Source organism: Glycine soja, chromosome 16, assembly GCF_004193775.1.
Source record: "Glycine soja cultivar W05 chromosome 16, ASM419377v2, whole genome shotgun sequence".
Classification (NCBI taxonomy): Eukaryota; Viridiplantae; Streptophyta; class Magnoliopsida; order Fabales; family Fabaceae; genus Glycine; species Glycine soja.
In genome coordinates, this window is record NC_041017.1 from 7,436,854 (window position 1) to 7,461,495 (window position 24,642).

A 24,642-nucleotide genomic window follows, 5' to 3' on the forward strand; every position below is an offset into this window, starting at 1 on the left:
TAATTTTAAAAAAATTTTAAAAAAAATTGAGGTATTCAATTTAGATTTTTAAATAATAAAAATAAATCTTGTAATATTCAATCAAAATTATTAAAAGTTTTTAAAAAAATCAATAAAGTTCGTTAATATTTAATTAAGATTTTTTGCAACTTAAAAAAATCTTTTGACATTTAAAAGTATATAAATTTTAATGAATTATTTTATATAATAGATTTTAATGAATTTTATGAGATTTTTTAGAAAAAAAATATACATATTAAATAATCTCACCTAAATTCTTAAGATTTTTTTAGACTCTTTTTCTTTTTTTTTTCTTTTCCTACAAATTGATATTTTTTTTCATCACACATAATCTTTTGCCTCTTTGTTGAAAACAGTAAATATTTATAATTTTTTTTTAGTTTTTCAACTAATAGATGACATGTCTTGGAATATGTGATATGAGATATCTTCTCAATTCTTTAAATTTGGGGCATTTTGATTGCATAGTTACACATATAAATGAACATGAATATATATAAATATGAGAAATCTATAATTTTGATGGAGGTGAGTAGTTGACAACTCATATATAAGTGAATAATTATATAAATGAGATTTAAAACAATTGTTGGACATTTTTTGTTGGTAGGATCGTTATTGTAGGAATGATTACAAGTATTCATGCTATTAGTAGACATTGTTGTATATAATTTTTATAGATGATTGAAGAGAATTAAGTCTATCGTACTTGTAAATATGCTAAGGAAAATTGATCTATTATGTAACAGATTTAAGGTTCTTTGTATAAAATGAGTTTTATTTAAAGTATTTGGTAGATAAAATTCATGAATCTTTATTAATAATTTTGAATTTTTTAAAAAATTCAGGAAATCCTTTAAAATTCATAATGTTCTTTCAAATCTTATAAATTCATATTTTTTAAATTCATTAAAATCTGAACTACAAAATCTTAATTATAAAAGTCTTTTAAAAAAATTAAAAGTCATTATATCCCTACAAAGTCTTTTAAAATCCAATACACTCCTTTAGTCTATTTTTTTTTATAAATTTAAGTGTAATTAAAATTATAGATTCATATTAATAATTAACATTTTTAAAATTATAAATTTATTTCTTACTTTCAATCTAATTTATTTCCTGAATTTTTTTTGTTGAAATGGTTGATTTTATTTTCTCACATCAAATATGTATTACAAATCTTAATATATATAAATTCACATGAGACAATTCTTCCTTCTTAAACTTCCATCTTAAATGTAGCCTGGCTTCTCTTCAGTTTCCTAGCTTCTTAAACCTCCATCTTAAGAGTAGCCTAATTTCTCACCAACCTACCTTTTCAATTTTATTTTTTTTGCCATGCCTCACAATTGGTATGAGACAGTTCTTCATCTTTATTCATATTTAATATAGCCTGCCATTTCAGTTTTTTTTTTCATGCCTCACAAGTCACAACACGTATCAGACAATTCTTCCTCCTTAAACATATTTAATGTTAATAAATATTGCATGAGTTATTCAGGTTTCAAATTTTCAAATTCTAAAAGTTGTGGAAAAGGACAGTGTTAAGGAAAGTGAGAAGGATGAAAAAAAACATATTGATGTTGTTCTTCAAGACTTACAATCAAGTTTTTTCATATAATTGTTGCAAAAATCATTACATTTTTTTTTACAAATCACTTATAACCAAGGTGCTTTTATCAAGTCTAATTTTGTTCATTATACCCTTTGGGGGGAATTTGCTTACCAAATGCAACAACACCTAGATAAACATGATGAACAAGCTCCTGTTATTATTGTTTTGTAACTCTCTAAACTGAAAACATATCATGGTAAACTTTATTTTATATTTTTTAAAAATATGTTAACATTCATATTTGTAGGAGAGATGGACATTTCAAATGCATTGTTTGCAATTAAGTCTTATGTTGATTTTGACCTTAGAGTTGTGTAGGAGAGGTGGGACGACCCACATTGTCATTCTTAAAAATAAAAGACAAAAAGATCAAAAAGATCATTTAACCTTTTAAAATTTAGAGGATTTGATTGAAATTTCTGAAAATAAAAAAGACCTAATTTCACATTCTAAAATAATAAAGGAGAAATTTTAATAATTAAACTCAATTTATATAAAGAATGATCAAATAACAAACAAAATTTTGAAAAGGAAAATGTAATGTGATGTTATAGTACAAAATAGTGTTATTAGACTCGGCTCAAGACCATAAATAGGTTGATCCAATAATCAGTCATCTAATCGATCCAAGCCACTAAATAGATCACTCATGCAATAGACTAGTGCAACCCAGTTTGACTCATTAGGTTTAGAGGATGAACCAATGATTCGATTTGACTCGATAAGTCATGTATTTTTCTTTTATGGAAGAACAACATTACTATTTTTTCTACACCTTAGGCTTATGTTATTTATCAATTTGCTTACTATTTTTTTATCAAGCATAATTGCATCTTGAGATTTGAGATGATAAAGTTATGGTCACTTCCCATTTGATTTCTTTTTTTTTTTTTTGGCTTATATTGTTATTTAGGAGTAAATTTGTATTTACTTTATCTCATCAAATAGGCTTATTGGTTTGAAAAATAATTATTCTTTATCACAGCAAGATGAATGAAAAAAAATTGTATTGTCTAAATAAAATAGACTTTGTAAAAGTTGGTTGATTTCGTTGAATTTCTTTTTATATTTGCTACTCATAAGCATATATTAAGAAAAATAAATAATATATATTTAAAATTCTAACTTTTAAGTTGTGTATACTGAATCCTAAACAAATATGTTGCACATCAAAATTTTTAAACAAGTTCACAATTATTTTCTAGATATCTTACATGTTATAAAAATATTTAGATCATATCAGTCAATTAATGACTTATTGAATGAACATGATTAAAAATAGATTTGATCGAGCAAAGAGAATGAAAAAAATATTTGAATTAAGATGAAGAAATTTTTATTTAATTTTTCATTTATCATCTATTTGAATTTTGAACACATCCAAATCATAACTAAGAGATTGAGTACTCGATGAGTCCGAGTCTCACAACAATGCTAAAAAGGATGAAAAAACACGGAACAATTCATAGCAGTGTATTTTGTCCGTTTCCGCATGAATTATCCTAATGCAGTCTTTGTTTTCGTGCCCTGCGCATGTTTTGTTCTTTCACTCACTCATCTCATCTCATCTCTTCTGCCTCTCATTTCTTGTCATCGTCTCTTTGTCTTCTCTTTTGATTCTTACACAATTCAATTCATATCTCATCTCCTCCATGCTCAGAAATTAGAGCATGACGCGTATCCGTGATTCATGTTTTCCCTTTACTCTCGGATTTTGTGAATGGTAAATTAACCAAAGCTAGTGTCTTATCTGGTTTGTTATTTCATTGCCTTCAAAGTTTATGATACCTTGGTGATATTTTGATTTTACATTTCTTAATGGGGTTGTTGAGTGGTGCTGAGTATGTGCCTATTAGTATTGATAATGATGAGTTATCTCTCCAAGGGAAAATGACACGAGGAGAGTTTCTCTTGTTCCTTTGGTATTTCTCATCTTCTATGAGGTTTCTGGGGGACCCTTTGGTGTTGAGGATGCAGTGCATGCAGCAGGTCCTCTATTAGCCCTTCTGGGGTTCTTGATTTTCCCATTCATATGGAGTGTTCCTGAGGCTCTGATCACTGCAGAGATGGGCACCATGTTCCCTGAGAACAGTGGCTAGCTATGTGGTTTGGGTCTCTTCTTGATTTACCAATAGTGAAAATATTCCCTATTGGTTGTAACTAGATAGATTAGTATTTATTTTTATTGATTCTAGAAGTTTAAAATTGTCAAAAATTATATTTAAAGTTTAAAAGTTCCAAAATCTGGTAGCTAGAAACCTCTACACATTGTGGAAAGGTATGTCATGTCATGCATCCATTTAACACCATCTTAGGGAGCGACTAAAAAACACATTTCCCAAATTTAGGATTAAAAATAGTAAGTTTAATTTGAGGAACTAAAAAAGACATACCATCAAATTTAAAGTGCTAACAACATATTTAAACTTAAAATATAATTTTATAATATAAAAATATCATTTTGCTTTTTTTTAGGATTAATATGCTAAATTAAGATCTATTTTAAAATTTTATAACAATTAATTTTCAACATATATAAAGATTTTAATATACTTTTGTATACATATAAAAATTACTCCACCTCATTCCCAAAATTTAGTGGTGCATCACTCTAATTCATACTCTAATTATATTTAAATTTAAAACATTTAAACATTTAGTTGTTGTTGTTGTCGCTGCTAGCATCATTGACGGTGGCGATGGTAACAAAGACAATGATGGTCATGGCGACAGAAGTAATGACGACGATGGTGATAACAACAACGACAATGATGAGGAACATGTTAGTAGAGTTGGTGATAATCATGATGATGGTGATAATGATAATTGAGATATCTTAAGACGTGATTTGTTTGATAAATCTTTTAGAGATTTAAAATTTATATTAGTTTAATTTAATTTAAATATTTTAATCTCAACTGTCTATTATTTTTAATCATAATCTAATGGTGATTATTAATTATTCTCATGTAAAAAAGTGTTCTAACATGAGTTAAGATTAAAAATAATAGATAGTTGGTATTAAAATATTAACAATTTCAAATTAAAATATAATATATCATCAAATATCTAAAAGATTAACCAAACACAACAAAAAAATCTATAAAGATTTCAATTTCACTTTCTAAATATCTCATTTAACTTATCACCACCAATCATGATTGTTTCTACCAACACCAGGATCACTCCAGCAACCACCTCCATAATCATCACTATCATTATCATTATTATCAACCGTCACCAGCTTTGCCACCAAACATGTCATCATTGTTGCCACCACCACTGCTGACGAAAACAGTGGTGGTGACAATGACGATGATAGTCCTATTGGCAAAGGTAGTAGCAGTCATGGTGATAAGGATAGATGGCTGATAAATGAGATATTTTAAAACATGATTTGTTTGATGAATCAATTTAACGATTATATTATGTTTTATTTTGAAGTTTTAAATATTTTAATTTCAATCGTCTATTATTTTTAAGTATGATCTAATGATTGTTATTAATTATTATCATGTAGGGATGTTCAAGGGTATTGGTCACCCACAAACCCAAATTGACCCAAACCGATCCGAACAATTTGGGTTGGATTTTGAGTTAAAACTAAAACGATCAAAATCACTCATGTACGGGTTGGGTTGGGATGCGTTTCAAAACTAGTTCTAAGAAAAAAAAGATCATATTTAAATGGATAACCCGTTAGTCCAAATCGAACCAAATGTCCATAAATGAGTTGGGTTGAAATGAGTTTAAAAAAAAAGTGAAAATTGAACCGAGCCAAATTGATCAAATTTGATTGGGGTTGATCTTGAATTTGGCCCAAACCAACCCACGAATATCCCTATTCTCATGTTCTTGCAAGATTTGTATGAGAACAACAAATAACAACCATCAGATCAAGATTAAAAATAATAATCGATTGAGATTAAATTATCTAAATTTTTAAATTAAAATTTAATATATCATCAAATCTCTAAAATATTAATCAAACAACAACAAATCTATAAAGATCTCAATTATCACTCCTTAAAATATCTTAATTAATCTATCGCCATCATGATTATAGGTGTCACCATCATGACTACCACTACAGTCACCATCATAATTGTTGTGCCATCACCACTATCATCAACCATCACCACCTCGGTCGCTATGACCTTCATTGTTGTCGTTGCCACCATCGTTGCAGTCACCACCATGATTGTCATTGCTACCACCATCGTCATCAACTACCATCACCACTGTTACCGTGACTGCGGTAGTGGTGACGACAACGATAGTGACGACGGTCATGCCGATGGAGGTGGTGACAGTCATGGTGATGGTGATGGATTAATGGTAATTGAGATATTTTATAACGTGATTTGCTTGATGAATCTTTTAGAAATGTAAAGGTTATATTATATTTTAATTTTTAAATATTTTAATCTCAACCATCTATTATTTTTAATCACAATTTAATGGTTGTTATTAGTTATTCTTATATTCTCACATTAGAAAATATTCTCATAGAAATCGTATTATATATATATATATAGTAGTTCACGAAAAAACTTTTGATATTTATATTTTCTTATATGCTTTATTCTTTTATTTTGATTATCCATCATGTGCCAATCAACCATTTAGATCCTATGCCACCTCTCTCCCTTACACCTTTTGTATTTTTTTTTCTTTTTAGACTCCAAACGAGATCAAAAGAATGTAAAATGATATCTGTTTCACATAACACCAGAGAGTCATATCCTTTAATACCCGATCCTTAAACAACAATCTCAAAGTTACAAATACTTAAACAAAGGGACAATATATAGTACACTTGTTCAATCGAGATGATATATAAGAAAATAATTCTAACACTTTCATTTTTTTGCCTTTTGTGATTCTTAAGATTTTTTTTAATTTTCTTTTTACATTTAATGTTATTCTATAAAATAATTTAATTAATTAATTAATATAACATTCTATTGGTATTATTTTGTTTTGTTTTATTTGTTTCTTCTTTAATGTTAGGGGAAGGACCCTGTACTCATCTCTGACATTTCTTTTCCATTTTTTTTGTTTTTGTATTTTTTTTCTGTATAACATTAGTGTACACTTTTTCTTGACCTATGTTTGCGAGTTGATGCTGGAGAAGAAAAAAGTGCTTGAAGATGGTGCATTTTCTACAATTGGTTATGAAGGTATAGTATTGCAGTTTTTTTTTTTTTTTTTAATGTTTTTCTGTTTTGCTTTTCTTCTTTCTTTCTTATTTCCCCTTTTCTTTGTTTACTCTTCCATCTTTTGGTGTAGGTGGTGAGGATCAAGGGAAATTGTGACTCTAGGATGGGTGAAAAATTATTATATTTCTCAGTTGCTCCTCTCTCCAATGAATTGCTTCATTTTTGTTCTTCTATCTCTAAGCAAGAGTTTTCATAAGAAATAATCTTTCTTTAAGCACATAAGAAACAACCTAACTCTAATAAGAAATTGGTATATTAGGAAAGCAAACACAAAGTTATAATTAAAAGACTCAAGTAAAATACCTAGTGAGGGTTTGAGTGAAATATTAGTGTAATTTATTTGATTTTTAAATATTAATGTTTACTTATTTGATTTTTAAATATTTTTAATTAGTTAGTTGTCGCCTTATCAAGGAAATCTAAAATATTTTTTATAAAAATATATTTATCTCTTATTATTCTATCTTACTTTTATTTTTAGAATAATAAAAAATATGACTCTTCCTTGTATTGTGCATCACACCGAATACATGCACCGGTTATATACAAAGAGAATAAGAAGTTTATATATATATATATATATATATATATATATATATATATATATATATATATATATATATATATACTCATTTTAGTCCAATAACTACGTCCACAAGTTACTAATCATTATTCTATTCTTATAATAACTACCTTCCTAAATCAATTATTTTTCTATTTTATTTATTTTAAAAAAACATGCATGGAGAGGCAGTGAGGCATGGAGTGCCCCTAAATAAATATTAAACCAAATATAAAAATCTAAGAGCTAAAACATAAAAGAGTTAATGTCTATGCATGAATATAAAATAATTTTGAATTATTTTAAAAATTAATAAAATTATTATATATGATAAGTTATGAATTATGATTGAATTATTATATAAAACTTTATATCCTACTATTGAATAAGTCTTTCTATCATCATAAAAGAAGCATAAAGAAAAGTATCATTCAAAAGCAACAATCTGTAGGTAAAGAAAAATATCCCCCAGCATCTCACGGGTGCCATTCCGTCTCCCTCAGTTTCCCTACATCAATGCCTTAAGTTTTGTTTCTGAACCTTTTGGTAATGTTACGTTCGTAATCTATAAACAACACCATCATGGATAATTTTATTTTTATTATTAAACTAAAAATATTTTTATCTGACAGTATCCTAATTTTTAAATTTAGGATTTTAATATAGAATTATTAATATATGTATAAAATTTTACATGTATTCTCGCTTTTAAATTTTGTTTTATCCTTTTTAATTATGAAAACTAAAAAATCCGTATTAGGACCTATAGGTGGGGACAGTGGGGCAAATGAAATCCAATCAAATTAAATATTTTATGGGATAAGCTCCAGCTTAAATCTTCCACGTGGCAAATTGTGCTTAGCAGATTAAAAAGGAAACAAGTGCCCGGCCCATGTTTTGTTTTCAGCGCGTTAGGTTGCCCAAAAGTCACACCTCCCTCAGTTTACGAATTATATATATATATATATATATATATTTTTTTTTTCTTTTTTTTTCAGCATTGATTAAATAATTAAAATGAAAAAGCAAATCATAATGGCATACTCAAAAAATTATGAATACCATAATTTTACTTATTATAAGGAAAAAAATTTCTTTTATTTTTTTAATTAATATTCTAAAAATATTGATTAATATTTGTCATATATTTTCTTCATTCATATATATAATACATAATTATTTAATTCATCAAAATTAAGAAAAATGATTAATTTACTTTCAGAAAAAAGAAAAATAATTAATTTAATTGTTAACAATAAATTTATCTTATATCAATAATTTTTTTAAATCATCTTTGTCATTAATTTTTTTCTTCTAATAGTTTGCCAATACCTTTTCTTTCTTTTTTTAAATGAAAAGTATTTATAGTCTAAAAATAATTAATAAAAAACATTATAAATTCAATCTTATAAAATAAAACACATATTATTTTAAACTTAAGTGTTATAAATATAAATATTCACTTCATTTTATCGTGACATGAAAAGATGAGAAAAAAAAGTAAAATTAAAGGCTGACATCACTTTTTCTACCAAATAATTAGTATAACTCTAAAATCTAATACACACCATAGACCCAAATTTTAAAAAAGTAATAATATATAAACGCTCACAAATTTTAAATATTTTATTAATATATTTTTATTTTTCTTTATTTCTTTTCTAACCACGTCATAAATACTATAATATATTCAATGGGAGGATGCACATATAAGCTTGTGAGGATAAATTTTTATAGTTTTAGTCCCATAAAAACATGGAGTCACTACACGTTGAATTGACATGGTATTGGACTTCTATATATAGAGCTAGTAGTTAAGTTAGACATAGCATTAGGTAATCCCACTCGGTTCGGTTGATGTTTGGACTATTTTTCTTCTCTCTCTGTCTCTCTGAGGACTCTTTGTGTTTCGACTCTATTTTCTCCAAACACAACAACAACACCAGAGGCAGAGGCAGAGAGAAACAGAGAGAGAAAGGAGTAACAAGTAAGTGCCTCCTTTGCCTCTTCACTTCCTTCATTCTTCTTTTTCTCTTTCTTTTTGTTTTCTTGTGTCAGATCTCTTTGGATTACGATCTTTGTCCTTCTTGGGTGCTTTCATGTTTCATTCTTTTCTGCCACAGATTTGGTTGCTGCTGCATGTGGTTTCTCTGCCACTTTTTGTTTTTTGTTCTTTGCTTTCAATTTGCTGTCTTTATGATGGTGCATTAGTTACTATTTTTGTTACCAAACCAAAGTTTTCTTCTTTTGTTTTTTTCCCGTTTTGCAATTAAATGGGGTTTAAATATTTTAAATTATTGTTATGTTTTTATTTTCCGGAGATAAAATGCATTGCAGCATTGTTAATTTGTTATATGCCATCGTGTTCTGAAGTCATTGAACTGAAAAAAGTGAAACTTGGATTGGAGGGTTGTTTGGTCTTTGCATTTTTCAAATGTTACACTCTCACACGACTCTACTAGTGATGATTTAGTATATAAAAATATGATTGTTATGTTACTGTTATTCGATGCTCTTTCTTTTTTATATTTGTGTTTTCTTCCTTTTTGCTTTTTTTAGGGGTGAATGAGTGTTTTGGTCCAATGTCATGTGAAAATCATAAAGACAAGAGTGTGTGGAAAGTAGCCGCCGTCGATTACTAACTATTGACTAGCTGGAATTTAATAATCTTTTCATATTCTCTTTGCCATTTCTTGGTACCACATTTTGGATGAATCATGGGAAATTGTGTATTCTCGCATTGATCTGGTCGTAGTAAAGGTGATTAATCTTGTTTTTGTGTGTATCGAGTATCAGCATTGGATGTCCATTATGGATTATTGATTACTTGGTTTTTTGTTGCTTTTTTCACTGATGTTAAACTGGATGATTTGATAATTTAGGTAAAATGGTTTTTTGGAGTTGAATGAGCTCATAGTACATGAGTGATATATGCTTGTTTGGTTCCTGGATTGAATAGATAGGAAACAGATGCTATCTTCACTTCTTTTCAGTGTTCTAGCATTTTCTAGACTATTAATATAATCATTCAAAATGCCCTTTTTTGTGTAATTTTTTTTATAAATATTGATAAGTGGCTATTTTGAATAATATATGAATTTGGTTTATCATTCTTTAAAAGATATGAGCTGAAAGGGAGGACGTCACATTTTCCATATTCGTGATGTTGAGCTTATTGCTTTTACAGATAGTTGATTATTTCAAAGACAATGAACAATAAAGATGGAAAACCCGTCATCCAACCAGACAAGAGCAGGATTGTCCCTATGGCAATCATATTTGTGGTGCTATGTGGATCTTCTTTCTATATGGGTATAATCTTTTGTTCTGAGAAGGACAGATTTGTGGCAATGTACAACCAGAACTCCATTGAATCCCCCAAGGAGTCATCAATAAGTTCTCTGCAAATTAAATACACGAGTTTTCCTGAATGCAGCGCTGACTACCAAGATTACACTCCATGCACAGATCCAAGGGTAAAATTACTAATAGTAGTTCCATTTTCTGATTTGTAGAAAAAGGTTTCCTTATAGATTAAGTATGGTTAAATTTACAGAGATGGAGGAAGTACGGCTCCTATCGACTTGTGTTATTGGAACGCCATTGCCCTCCAAAATTTGAGAGGAAAGAATGCTTAGTTCCTCCCCCAGATGGGTATAAGCCTCCAATTAGATGGCCAAAGAGCAGAGATGAATGTTGGTATAGGTATAATATATGTCTTATGAGTTAACAACATAAGGTTCGCTTAATTTAAATTTCCAATAATTGATATTTTTCCACCCATTCAAATCTTCTGTTATGTCTAATTTCAGGAACGTTCCATATGACTGGATTAACAAGCAGAAGTCCAATCAGCATTGGTTGAAAAAGGAAGGGGAGAAATTCATCTTTCCTGGTGGGGGTACTATGTTCCCCAATGGTGTTGGTAAATATGTTGATTTAATGGAAGATCTGATCCCAGAAATGAAGGATGGGACTATTCGAACTGCCATTGATACCGGTTGCGGAGTGAGTTTTTTTTTTTTGGTATTTATATAGTGAATTCAATGCAAATTACAATTCTCAGAGTTCCTGCATAAACAATAAATTTCTAGTTTAATTATGCGGGCTGCTTCATCTACTTGTGCTTTTTTAACTGTAGTACAAATGTTTTAAAACCAATTGTTTTTTACCCCAAAACAGAAATCCATTTAATTTTAATTGTGCTTGTGATACAGCTATTAAGAGGGCTTACAGTAGGAAGAATAAGGAGGGGAACAGGGGATTAAAGCAATGCACTTGTATAATTCTTCATGTATTGTACATTACTGTTCTTCCTGATACTAAACTAGGGATTTGGGAAGTGCGAGCAATATAATTCCTATTTCATCCTTCTAATTTTGATCCAGTTCCATTACTCAAACATGTTATAGACAAGACTTACATCAATTAATCCACATGACTCTAATTTACTTTAGGTTGCTAGCTGGGGTGGTGACTTGCTAGATCGTGGGATTCTAACTCTTTCTCTTGCACCAAGAGATAACCATGAAGCTCAGGTTCAATTTGCTCTGGAGCGTGGTATCCCTGCAATTCTTGGTGTCATTTCTACACAGAGACTTCCATTCCCATCAAGTTCCTTTGATATGGCTCATTGCTCCAGATGCCTTATCCCATGGACAGAATATGGTACTTTTTTCTATGGATTTTGAACTTTCAGTATCAAAACAGAATTTATTCCTGTTTATGCAACACTTTCCAGTGATCATGAACTTTAGTACTTCACCAGTTTTTAGCTGTGTAAATTTTTTATTTGAAGCATATGTTGTAAATACATAGGGTTCTTTCAAATAAGGCCGATACCTTGTTTTCAATGAGCACATGGATTTTTAGACCTTTACTGGCAATTATTTTACTACTTGGCTTGTAATCAATGTGAATTGTGAAGCCAATCAAGACATCACTAGTTGAGTCGTTTTTTCTGACCTGATAAGTGTGGCTGTTTTATAAAATGGTAAACATTCTCTGATAAAAAAAAAATGGTAAACATTCGGCCCTTGAACCAGGTCCACATTTATTTTCTGACCTGATACCATATTGGATAAAACTGAGTGATAAAGTGTTTGAGAAGGTGAGAAAGTGTTTGAGAAGATGAGAAAATTGAGAGAAAAGACTGATATTATTACTAGACTGAAAAGTTAATCTGAGTTGGTTACAAAGAGAGCTATATATAGACCTCTGAACCTTTACACTAGCAGTAACAGAATCTAACCAACTAACAGTAAAGGCTAACTGAATTAACTAACAAACTAATTGTACTAACTAACAGACTAACTGAACTAACTAATTCTGTTATCAGATATCTAATGCTAGAGAAGTGCTGTTAGCAAAGGCTAACAGCCCTTACAAGTACACACAATTACAAGCTGTTTATACAGTTTTGCAACACATGCTTTAATATTCTAATACAGGCTCTGTCAATTTCACTCTAATCTTACTGCTTCATTGATTTGTTATTTGTTTTGTGCTAATCTCCTTCTGCTTAGAGCTGAGAAGTTCACACATTAAATTCTCATTCTTTTTGACGGGTTATCTTATTTTAGGTGGAGTTTATCTCCTTGAAATTCACCGGATTCTTCGTCCTGGAGGATTTTGGGTCTTGTCTGGTCCACCAATCAACTATGAGCGCAGGTGGCGTGGATGGAACACAACTATTGAAGCACAAAAATCAGATTATGAGAAGTTGAAGGAATTGCTGACTTCACTGTGCTTTAAACTGTACAAGAAAAAGGGTGACATTGCTGTATGGAAGAAGTCTCCAGATAGCAATTGTTATAATAAGCTGGCTAGAGATACCTATCCACCCAAGTGTGATGACAGCCTTGAACCAGATTCAGCATGGTATACTCCGCTTCGCTCCTGTATTGTCGTTCCAGATCCTAAGTTTAAGAAATCCGGTCTGTCGTCCATTTCTAAGTGGCCTGAGCGATTGCACGTTACACCAGAAAGGATTTCAATGCTTCATCATGGAAGTGATAGTACATTCAAACATGATGACAGTAAGTGGAAAAAGCAGGCTGCGTACTACAAGAAGTTGATCCCTGAGCTTGGGACTGACAAAATAAGAAACATAATGGACATGAATACAGTATATGGAGGTTTCGCTGCAGCGTTGATTAAGGACCCTGTATGGGTCATGAATGTAGTCTCATCTTATGCTACCAATACACTCCCTGTGGTTTATGATCGTGGCCTTATTGGAACCTTCCATGATTGGTAATTTGAAAATATTGGATGTGAACCATAAGGTTTTTATTTATTTATTTCTGAACATACTTTTTCTTGTAAGATCTGATGATGATTTGATTTTATTATGGTAGGTGTGAATCTTTTTCAACATATCCTCGAACATATGACTTGCTTCATCTTGATGGACTCTTCACTGCAGAAAGCCACAGGTGACTATTTCAAATTATTTTGATAGAACACTAAATTAATTAAGTATAACTCTGAAAACAGAAATCATACATAATACTTGCTGCTCCAGAGACAAAAGTCTCCATGAGGGTATTCTTTGTCCACAAACTGCAAATAACAAACCACTTAATTACGTATCCTTTTATCATATATACTCTCAGTACATAGTTGTCATCAGTTATTTTCTATGAATAAACTGCATCAAGCAGATTCTAATACAAAACTAATACAGAACTTCTAATACAGGATAAGTTATTTTCTATTGCATATACTCCTACTTATAACCGCCTCCAATCAATTAAGGGATCCTTTCCTGTGGGAAGGCTTTTCTAATTATACTGATCACAAATGACCGAACGATAGAGATGAGAGAGAGTGAGAGAGAGTGAGACACTGAGAGAGAGCGAGAGAAAGACAGAGAGCGTGAGTGGACCACCGTGAGGTACAGGAAGAGAAGGCACCCGCGAGCAGGACTAAATGGGAGAGCTGATTACAGACAACTCTATGGCGGGATTGGGCTTCGACAGGAAAATGATCACCAACGAAGAAACTGGAGGGACGAAACTGATATCACATCCTTCTACTTCACTAGGTTCCCTGAGGATGTAACAGAGATGGAGTTGTGGACCCAGTTTAGAAAGTGGGGGGAGGTAAAGGAAATCTTTATTCCCAAACAGAGAAACAAAGAAGGGAGGAGGTATGGATTTGTACGCTTCAAAGGAGTTTCTGACAAAAGAAGAACCAAAAGAAATCTGGATAACATTATTGTAGGGGGCCTCAAGCTGCATGTGAACATTCCGAAATACGGGAGAGGAAAGACGAGCCAGGACCAAAATAAAGACAATCACAAAAAGAAGGGGAAGGGCGTGGCTGATATGGATCGAATGGAAGAAGCTTCGAACAGGGCTGCACATAGCAAGGCAACTAATAGGACGTATGCAGAGGCAATGGTTCCGCAGTCAAAGAGGATAACACAAAGAAGGACTGCAGGCACTCACTTCGCTGGGTACGGGGGATCACATTCGTCACTCACACTTGACATCTCAGAGGAAGACAAAATGCGCTACAATGACGCATGGGTAGGAAGATTGAAGAAGCCAGAGATTTTCGATAGACTTGAAGACGAAGTTTCATGGACCTTAGATCCAGGAGTATCACCCAAGTATCTGGGTGCTGACATGACCCTCCTCCTTGACCTCCGACGCGAAAGTAGTAGAGATAATAAGTGAAGAAACTAACCAAGGTTCGTCCATGTTTTATTCGCTGGTGAAATGGAGTTCCGACCTGCGATTGGGAAATAGGTTGGTATGGCTTCGATGTTGGGGTATTCCATTAGTAGCGTGGAAGTTGGAAAACATCCGCAAGATTGTGGCGACGGTGGGCGACCTCGTGGAAGTTGATGATGATGTAGAACACATGCAAAGGCTTGACCGGGCAAGGGTCCTCGTCAGGACACCTCGGCCACCGTTACTTCAACACTTAGTAGATGTACACATCGAAGGAGATATCCATCGAGTTCATATGGTGGAAGAGAATGGAAGCCCAGACTCATATTGTGACCGATATTGCAGGAGCAGATGGGAATCATCTGAGGAGATCGTCTCGGACGACGGCGACACGGCCACCGTCCGATCGTGGATGAGCTAGTTCTTGCCGAAACCAGACGGCGGTGAACTTGTCGATGACTGCTACATTCGACAGACCACAACGTTACCCAGTGGTTACAATGTTGTAGATGACTCGCTGGGTAATGACTGCATCGACAAGGCGCTCTGTCCAACCCACGCGTCGCACAGTATATGTGGCTCTAAAGGGAAAGATTTTGAGCTTATCGGAGGACACCGGACAACCTACCCTGCAGGTTACAGAGAAGAGAAAGTAGCTACAGGAGGGACGTTAACCAAGGTTGCGGGGAAGAGGAAAAATGTTGCCAGCTCATCAATGGGAGGCTCTGAAACTTACCTTGATGAGCTTATGGCTGACTCTACCCTTGATCAAAAGGTGGACAGCATTTATGACCACAATGGACCACACACGCCTGTTTTTGAATATTCACTTGATCACACCGTGAAGTGCTTTGGGCCTGAAACAAACCTGGGCCTTTCTACACATACCACCCCCGAGGCCCAAATAAAGGAATTTGATTTTTTTAAAGAGCAGCAACAGGAGCCACCTAGTGCATTGCAGGTGTACTCAAGGAAAAGATGGTGTAAAAAGAAAGAAGCCCAACAGAATGGGAAGGCAGATGTAGCTAAAGGCACTTCAGAAATGGAGAAGTAGGATATTATCGACAAGCAATGTGCTCTATTAAAAGAAATGGGTCTGACCCATGGGGAAGATATTCAGTAGGTCATGGGCATGATGTTAGATATGGAGAAGAGAGATAATAATGTGGCAGCTGAGAAGGGAATAAATATCATTAATCATGATAATCCTCTCCTATAATTGCAGAGGATTGGGCAGGGGGATTAAGTGGGCTGCCATTAGGAGGCTTAACTTAAAATACAAGGTGGATCTTGTGTGCATACAGGAAACAAAAAAGGAGAATTTTAATAAGCTTATCTGCCAATCCTTGTGGGGGGACTCTACTGCCTCTTGGGATAGTGTTCCCTCAGTCCACACATCTGGTGGTTTGCTTTGCATGTGGAACAACTCAGTTTTTGAGGTGGATAGGAGGGTGAAAGGTAGAAATTTCTTAATGCTTGATGGGAGGTGGGCTAAGGATAATCAGAGGCTGTACATTGTTAATGTATACGCCCCTTGTGACCTTGCTGGGAAGAGAGTTATGTGGGAAGAATTGAGGCAGTTAAAGGTTTCTAACCCTGATGGACTATGGTGCTTCCTTGGAGATTTCAACAGCATCAGATGTCAGGAAGAAGGAATTGGTTCATCCCAAAGGAATGCTGACACCTATGACATCTCTGCTTTCAATGACTGGATATCTGACATAGAGCTTCAAGAAATTAAATGCTTTGGTAGCAGGTTTACTTGGTTTAGGCCCAATGGTAGTGTGAAGAGTAGACTTGACAGGTGTCTGGTTTCAGAGCAGTGGCTAGCTCATTGGCCTGACAGTTCTCAGCATGTCATCCAAAGGGATTTCTCATACCACTGTCCAATCATCTTGAAAACAGAGATTGTGGACTGGGGTCCTAAGCCTTTTCGGGTGGTGGATTGGTGGCTCAAACATAAAGGTTATCAAAGAATGGTGAAGGAAGCTTGGAGCAGAGATCAACAGGGTGGTTGGGGGGAATCGTGCTTAAGAACAAGCTGAGGAATTTAAAATCCACTATAAAGCAGTGGAGTAAAGTGAATGAGGATATTAATACCAAGAAAATCCAGAACCTGAGGCAGAAGTTAAATGACATGGAAACCATAGCCTCTGATAGAACTTTGTCTGATGCTGAGCTTATGGCTAAGAAATCCATCCAGCAAGACCTGTGGGATGTTTCAAATGCCTATGAATCCCTTTTGAGACAGAAGTCAAGGGCTAAGTGGCTCAAAGAAGGTGACAACAACACAACTTATTTCCACAAAACCATAAACTTCAGAAGAAATTACAATGCAATTCAGGGAATCCTCATTGATGGTGTCTGGGTTCAGCAACCTAAACTGGTCAAGAATGAAGCTGTTAAATTCTTTGTTAGTAGATTCACTGAGGAGAATTTCTCCAGACCTACTTTGGATGGGGTCCATTTCAATATGATTAATCAGAGACAAAGGGAGGAGCTGACTGTCCCTTTTTCAGATCAAGAGCTCAAAGATGCTGTATGGAGTTGTGGAGGTGACAAATGCCTTGGGCCAGATGATTTTAATTTCAACTTTATCAAGGAATTTTGGGGGGTGTTGAAACCTGAATTCAGAAGATTTGTGGATGAATTCCATGCTCATGGTAGCTTCCCTAGAGGCAGCAATGCATCTTTTTTGGCCCTAATTCCTAAATCAAACCATCCTCAGTCTTTAAATGATTATAGACCCATTTCCCTTATAGGCTGCATATATAAAGTAATAGCCAAACTATTGGCAAACAGATTGAGGAATGTGCTGTTTGGGCTTATTGATGAAAGACAATCAGCTTTCATAAAGGATAGACATATCCTTTATGGCATTTTGATTCTCAATGAAGTAGTTGAGGAAGCTAAAAGGAGTAAGAAGCCAGCCATGGTATTCAAGGTGGACTTTGAAAAGGCTTATGACTCCGTATCTTGGTCTTTTTTGGATTACATATTGTTTAGGTTGGGTTTCTGCCTTAGATGGAGAAAATGGATCACTATATGCCTCCAATCAGTCACCATATCAATCCTAGTAAATGGCAGTCCTACAAAGGAATTTGTTCCTACTAGAGGCTTGAGACAAGGGGACCCTTTAGCCCCTTTGCTTTTTAATATAGTGGCAGAAGGTCTCACTGGAATGATAAGGGAAGCAATTAACAAAAGCCTTTACAGAAGTTTCATGGTTGGAAAGCAAAAAGAGCCTATAAATATCCTGCAGTATGTGGATGATACAGTTTTTGTTGGTGAGGTTTCATGGGAGAATGTCATAGCTTTGAAGGCCATGCTTAGAGGTTTTGAAATGGTGTCTGGTCTGAAGATTAATTTTGCAAAAAGTCATTTCGGGATTTTTGGGGATGAGACCAGTTGGGTTTATGATGCAGCCCAATTCTTGAATTGCAGTCATATGGAAACCCCTTTTTATTATTTGGGAATTCCTATTGGGGCTAAGCCTTCAAGTTGTTTGGTGTGGGAACCTTTGATCAGAAAATTTGAAGCTAAATTATCTAAATGGAACCAGAAAATTTTATCTGGGAAGGTCACTCTGATAAACTCTGTCTTGACTGCCTACCAATATATCTTTTATCTTTTTTCAAGATATCACAAAGAATTGTTGCCAAATTGGTGTCCTTGCAAAGGAATTTTTGTGGGGGGGGGGGGGGGGGTAATCAAGAGCATAAGAAAATCCCTTGGGTGAAGTGGGATGTGATTTGTCTCCCCAAGGATGATGGGGGCCTTGGGATTAAGGATCTTTCTAAATTCAATGCAGCTCTGTTGGGTAGATGGATCTGGGCTTTATCCTCTAATCAACATCAGTTGTGGGCCAGAATCTTAATTTTCAAATATGGGGGTTGATCAGAACTCAGGAATGGTAGAGACAAAGCTTGGCATTCCCAGTGGTGGAGGGACCTCAGAAAGCTAAATCAGCAACCTGATTTTAGCCCTATCCAACATCAGATGGTTTGGAAGGTTGGGTGTGGGGATAAAATTAATTTCTGGAAAGATAAATGGTTGGGGGATGATTGTAATCTTGAGCAGCAGTATAATCAGTTGTTTATGATTAGTAGACAGCAGAATAATACCATCTCTACGATGAGAAATTTTTCCCAGGGTAATTGGAGATGGGACTTGAAGTGGAGGAGAAATTTATTTGACCATGAGGATGATGTAGCAGTGGCTTTTATGGATGAAATCAATGCTATCCATATTCAGAGTCATCTGCAGGATACCATGGTGTGGAAAGCTGATCCCTGTGGTGTGTATTCCACTAAGTCAGCTTATAGAGGATATTGATGACTTGCAATAGACATGTTTCAGATGTAAACATTTTCAAGACAATTTGGAAGTTGAAAATCCCCCCAAGGACTGCGATTTTCTCTTGGAGACTTATCAAAGATAGACTCCCCACTAGATATAATCTTATTCGAAGAAATGTGTCCATTCAGGAATCTGAATGTCCTCTTTGTGGGTATGAGCAAGAGAAGGCTGGTCACCTGTTTTTCAACTGCAAAATGACTAGAGGCCTATGGTGGGAATCCATGAGGTGGAATCAGGTTGTAGGAGCACTTTCAGTTTCTCCAGCATCTCACTTTGTCCAATTCTATGATGGTTTTGGTGCAGGGAGAAATCATAGCAGATGGTGTGGATGGTGGATTGCATTAACTAGTTCCATATGGCAGCATATGAATCTATTGATTTTCCAGGGCAATCTGTTTGACTCATCCAAAGTGATGGAAGATGCCTTATTCCTAGCATGGTCCTGGTTAAAAGTTAGAGAGAAAGATTTCAATACTCCTTTTAACCATTGGTCTTCTTATCTTGTGGAGTATTTTGCTTAATATGGGTTGGGTATCTTTATCTTATGTGATGGGGTCCTGGTTGGGCTTTTCTTTGTTTTTGGAGGGTGAACCCGTAGGTGTCTTGTACTTGTTTCTATCTCACCAGTACCTCTGGTACTGCAGTGTTTTTTATTAATAATATATATTTTCTGCCTTCCAAAAAAAAAAAAGGATCCTTTCCTGTGACTCATGAGTGCACTTTTGGTATTTGATTCTTTTACCCATAAAAATGTTTTTTGGTTAAAATATGTTTATGAAAAGGTGATAAGCTTATCTTTTCCCTTGTTGCGGTGATTCAATTATCTTTAGGTTTTGCTTTGCATCTTTAGTTTTTTTTTCCGTCTTTGTGAACTTACTTGGATTGAGACTGAAGGTAGTTTTATTCTGAAGTTTACGTGCTTGTGTTGGAAACATATCTATGTTGAGGACTTTATGGACACTTTGGGATACACCTAGCTTCATTTTACAATTTCTTTTAGTTATCTTTTAACTTTACTAATAAAGATGTGAATTAAATAATAACACTTTATTATCTCTGTTGTGACTTGTTAACTTTTAATACATTGTTTATATTTGATGATTTAACATATATGTTAATTTATGTTGTGTCCTATTATAATTTTTAAAATTTGTTGTATCTCTAACTTTGTTTGTTGTATTGTATCTGTTCTATGTTATATTTGTGGTGTTTCTAATTACCAGAATAGCAGTGTAGGTTAACACAATGAGTTATGTCAATTCCGGCGGTTTGGGTGCAGATTGTAGAGAGAAAGAGGAAGAAGGGAGAAAAAGAAAGAGGAGATAGGGAGGGAAGGGAAAAAAAAGGTGGACACCTCCAGAAATTGCCTCTGGCGGTGGTAAGCGGTGGGGTACCAATGGTGGTGAGTTTTGGTGGCTGGTTGGATAACAGAACAGAGGAGGGGGAGGGATAGAGAAGAAAAAATTCAGTAGAGAGGGTCTAGAGTAAGATGATGCACAACAAATTAATCCAAGGGCTGTGAATTGTTGTGCATGGTGGACCACCTACAGAGGTGGTCCACCTTAGACTCCATCACCTCGATGACATTAATTGAGTTAAATAGACCTCATTTAATTTTCCAGTAATCCGCACTAGCAAACTAATTTGCTTTAGAGGAGATTGAACTGAAATGCTTATTTAACTTGCGCTGTCTAAATATTTGTATATATAGCTGGCACTGAACTTATATTCTTAATTAAAAGGTGTGAAATGAAGAATGTGTTGCTGGAAATGGACCGGATATTACGTCCTTGGGGGCACGCAATCATTCGTGAATCCCATTATTTTACAGATGCTATCACAACCATTGGTAAGGGTATGCGTTGGGAATGTCGTAAAGAAGATACTGAGAATGGCAGTGACATTCAGAAGATATTAGTATGCCAGAAAAAGCTATGGTATTCATCCAACCAGGGTTCAAGATGACAAACTATGGAACTTAAGCCATGGTAACTGGTAAGATGGTGGTGGTTAGAGTAGTAGTATAGTGGAGTAGAAGCATAGGGAAGCCAAATCAGAGATGCTCTGGGCATATATTGACGTCTATAATATAATGAGCCAAGAATTCGTCAAGTTCAACTTTGTCAAAAGAACAAGTGGTAACCCACTTAATCTCTGATTTTGTTAATTTATAGAGAAAAAAAAAATTCATATAATACATAATTATAGATCGCATTCCCATGAGTTGCTTCCATTTGAAGGACAGTGATATTTTTGTACAGAATTGTTTTACGGGCACTTGTATTATTGCTGAGCATGATACAGTAATACTCTGCTCTTTATTGTCAAGTTTCAATGATTGTTTTTATTGAGTTGGTAAATGACCTTTTGGTAAGGTGGAGAATTTAAACTGTTGCTGTACTTTGATTAACAAATATTGGTTGTATTGTTAAAATGAGATTTAGGTTGTGTTTGGTTTATTGGAGAGAAACATAATAGATAAAAATAGAAGATATAATTTGAAAAAGGAGCAATAAATAAAAATAAAAAGATATGCTATGTTGTTTGTTTCAAGAGAAATGTGAAAAATAGAGAAGAAACTAGATTTTGCGTTGCACGAATTTGTATAAATTATATATATTTTATATTTTGTATTTCATATTTTTTTAAAAAAATTTTCACTATCAACTTATACTGGATAAGTATTTGGACAAGATGATAAGATGCCTATATGGAGACCCAACATTTAACATATCCTATAAGTCAAATACCATTTTAGTCATGTGTTCACATGGTCCGTACAACATGTCTCGACTTTTAGTTCCTGAGTACCATTTGATGATAGTTGTGGTTAAAGAACCTGCTTAAAGATAATTATCTAGTCAGAAGCTCTTAAACAAGATTAAGAGGCATATTACCTAATTGGTAATTAGAACATGCACACCCATAAACCCAAGGTCCAGTAAGGTTAGCATATAAAGGGAAGAACCCCCCCAGGTAAAGATCATTGTTCATTTGAATATTCACTTGATATCATCAATAGCCTTGAACTGAATCCTTACTTAAGTATCATGGTGTCTTTTGTAGGTATTCCTTTTTTTGGACTCATACACAACAGAAATGTAAACAAGTTATCAATAGAAGAACCATTCGGCATGGCAAGTGACCCTTTGGTGTAAGAGGTAGTGTTCGGTCTATTTGCGACAAAAATATTTTGGTGCCCATCGTGGGGCCAAGTAAGTTATATCCCAACCCCAAGTGATTATGACAATAACCATAACTAGAACGAATACAAAAACAATGGGGCAACCAACAAATCAACAGAATGAGGAGATTCATGTAGAGGACCATACCAACTTGTCTTTGATTGTGCGAAGATTACAAGCTCAGGTCTTGGAAATGTGTCGGCATTAAGCCGAAGAAGTCATCGCTCTTCGGCATGAAAACACGCATCTACGAGAATGTTATAAGTCAAAATGTCATAAGTCACGACAACCTAAGGTTAATCCACCTGAAGGATGAGAAGTTGAGTCAACCGCTTTCGGTTTACCCAGAGTTACTAATTTAAGTGTACGTCTAGACACTATTTGATGTGATCCTTATTAGGAGCGGATTGCTTGGTACAGGTCACGAAATCGGATGGCGCCACTTCCAGAGATGGAAGATAAGTCAGGGGTAGACGCCACAAGGGTTCAACCTTAATAAGTCCGGCCCAGAGAGAAGCTCTCACAAATACACAAGGTATTTTTTGAAAATGCCAAAAAGTCTTTTACTTCAAAATGAGTTGAATACATATAATCTAGCATTAAATTACTAAATTAGTTGAAATTGATGCAGCTAAAAAGACATATGATTCAACCACCAATTTATTTAATTACAATTACAAAATAGAAAATATTGGATATAGGCCTTCAACAATCAAGATTCTTGGGAGTGTCTCTGGACCTTTGTCCTTCTCCACTTGGGCCTTGTCAAGTATGGCTGTTACCATTTGCTGGAGGGTATCCTTTGACTGTTTGGTCCTACCCCTGGTCATAGGTCCCTGTATTTGGGCAGTTTTGGGATTCTCATCACTATTCCCCATCACTTAACACTTTGGGAAGACAGTTGCTATAATTCAAGACCCCTTTGTGCCTAGCATTATGGAAGCAACTCTTTTTTCTAACTAGAAAAACTTGACCATTGAAAAATATGATGGTACTACAGACCCAGATGAACACCTGGACGTGTACATCACCCAATTAAGCTTGTACACCACAAATGATGCAATCCTCTATCGAGTATTCCTGATGTCGTTGAAGGGATAAACCCTTCATTGGTTCATGCGTCTACCCTCTAACTTCGTGGATTCATTCGACACTTTGGCAGTCCGTTATGGCACACAGTTTGTCACTAGCCAATCTCACCACTTAACATCTGTAGCCCTCGCAACATTCGACAAGAAAAGAAGAAACCATTACAAACCTTCATGGAGAGTTTCAGAAAGGTTGTGTTGAATATTTGAAACCTTGACCCCGTAGTAGCAATGCATCATTTGATAACAGCGTTAAGGTCGAGAGCTTTTGTGAACTACCTATGCAAAAAACCAACATCTAACCTAGACGAACTTTGAAGGAGAGCAGCCAAGTACATGTAGATGGAGGAGTTGGTCGAGTATAGGAATCAAGTGGGGGTAGATGCTGTTTTGGCCAAGAAAGATAAGGACAAGCACAACTTCAACAAAGCCTAAGACGACATGAGGAGGGATCAGCCACCCCGAGAATCGCGTTATGCCCACTACACCCCCCTCACTGCTAGTAGACCTCATATCATGAATCAGGCCTTGGCTGTAGACATTTTGACCATACCAAAAAGGGCTAACACCCCACCAAAGGCCGACTACTCAAAACGTTGTCGGTACCACCGTAATCATGGTCACTCAACAAAGGAATGCAGTGTGTTGAAAGACAAAATAGAAGACCTCATCAAGCTTGGTCATCTAAAGAAGTACGTCCACAAACCACAATCATACATACCCTACAATCCATACAGATAAAAGTCAAGTCGAGGGAAGGATCAAGAACATGTAAGTCATTCAGAGAGGCAGAGAAGCAAAACTCGCTCTAGGAAGAGAGAGGAGATACCTTTCGACCAACCAAGGTGGGTTATAAACACCATTGCGAGCCACTGCCTCTACGCAAAAATGACACCTACAGAAAGTCT

The 24,642-nt window shown here is 34.5% G+C and overlaps 1 protein-coding gene across 5 annotated transcripts; it reads left to right on the forward strand.

Moving 5' to 3' along the window:
* Nucleotides 1-9,218: 9,218 nt before the first annotated feature.
* On the forward strand, nt 9,219-23,141 carry LOC114390352 (probable methyltransferase PMT20). 5 transcript variants are annotated; one of them, XM_028351068.1, is made up of 8 exons: nt 9,219-9,407; nt 10,608-10,896; nt 10,977-11,125; nt 11,233-11,428; nt 11,878-12,088; nt 13,003-13,675; nt 13,780-13,857; nt 22,528-23,141. In XM_028351068.1, the coding sequence occupies exons 2-8, from the start codon at nt 10,630-10,632 to the stop codon at nt 22,604-22,606; spliced, it is 1,653 nt and encodes a 550-aa protein (XP_028206869.1). In that variant the 5' UTR covers nt 9,219-9,407; nt 10,608-10,629; the 3' UTR covers nt 22,607-23,141. The 5 variants fall into 5 exon arrangements, with proteins under 5 accessions (XP_028206869.1, XP_028206870.1, XP_028206871.1 ...); XM_028351069.1 differs by lacking the exon at nt 22,528-23,141 and adding an exon at nt 20,690-21,191 and having other exon boundaries at nt 9,224-9,407; XM_028351070.1 differs by lacking the exon at nt 22,528-23,141 and adding an exon at nt 20,693-21,191 and having other exon boundaries at nt 9,224-9,407.
* Nucleotides 23,142-24,642: the final 1,501 nt, after the last annotated feature.

Excerpts from the sequence above, each read along its gene's own strand:
- LOC114390352 (XM_028351065.1), top strand. The coding sequence starts at position 10,630 with ATGAACAATAAAGATGGAAAACCCGTCATCCAACCAGACAAGAGCAGG. Across the intron at positions 11,126-11,232 it reads AGAGATGAATGTTGGTATAG|GAACGTTCCATATGACTGGA; the intron begins GTATAATATATG and ends GTCTAATTTCAG. Across the intron at positions 13,676-13,779 it reads ATTGGAACCTTCCATGATTG|GTGTGAATCTTTTTCAACAT; the intron begins GTAATTTGAAAA and ends TTATTATGGTAG.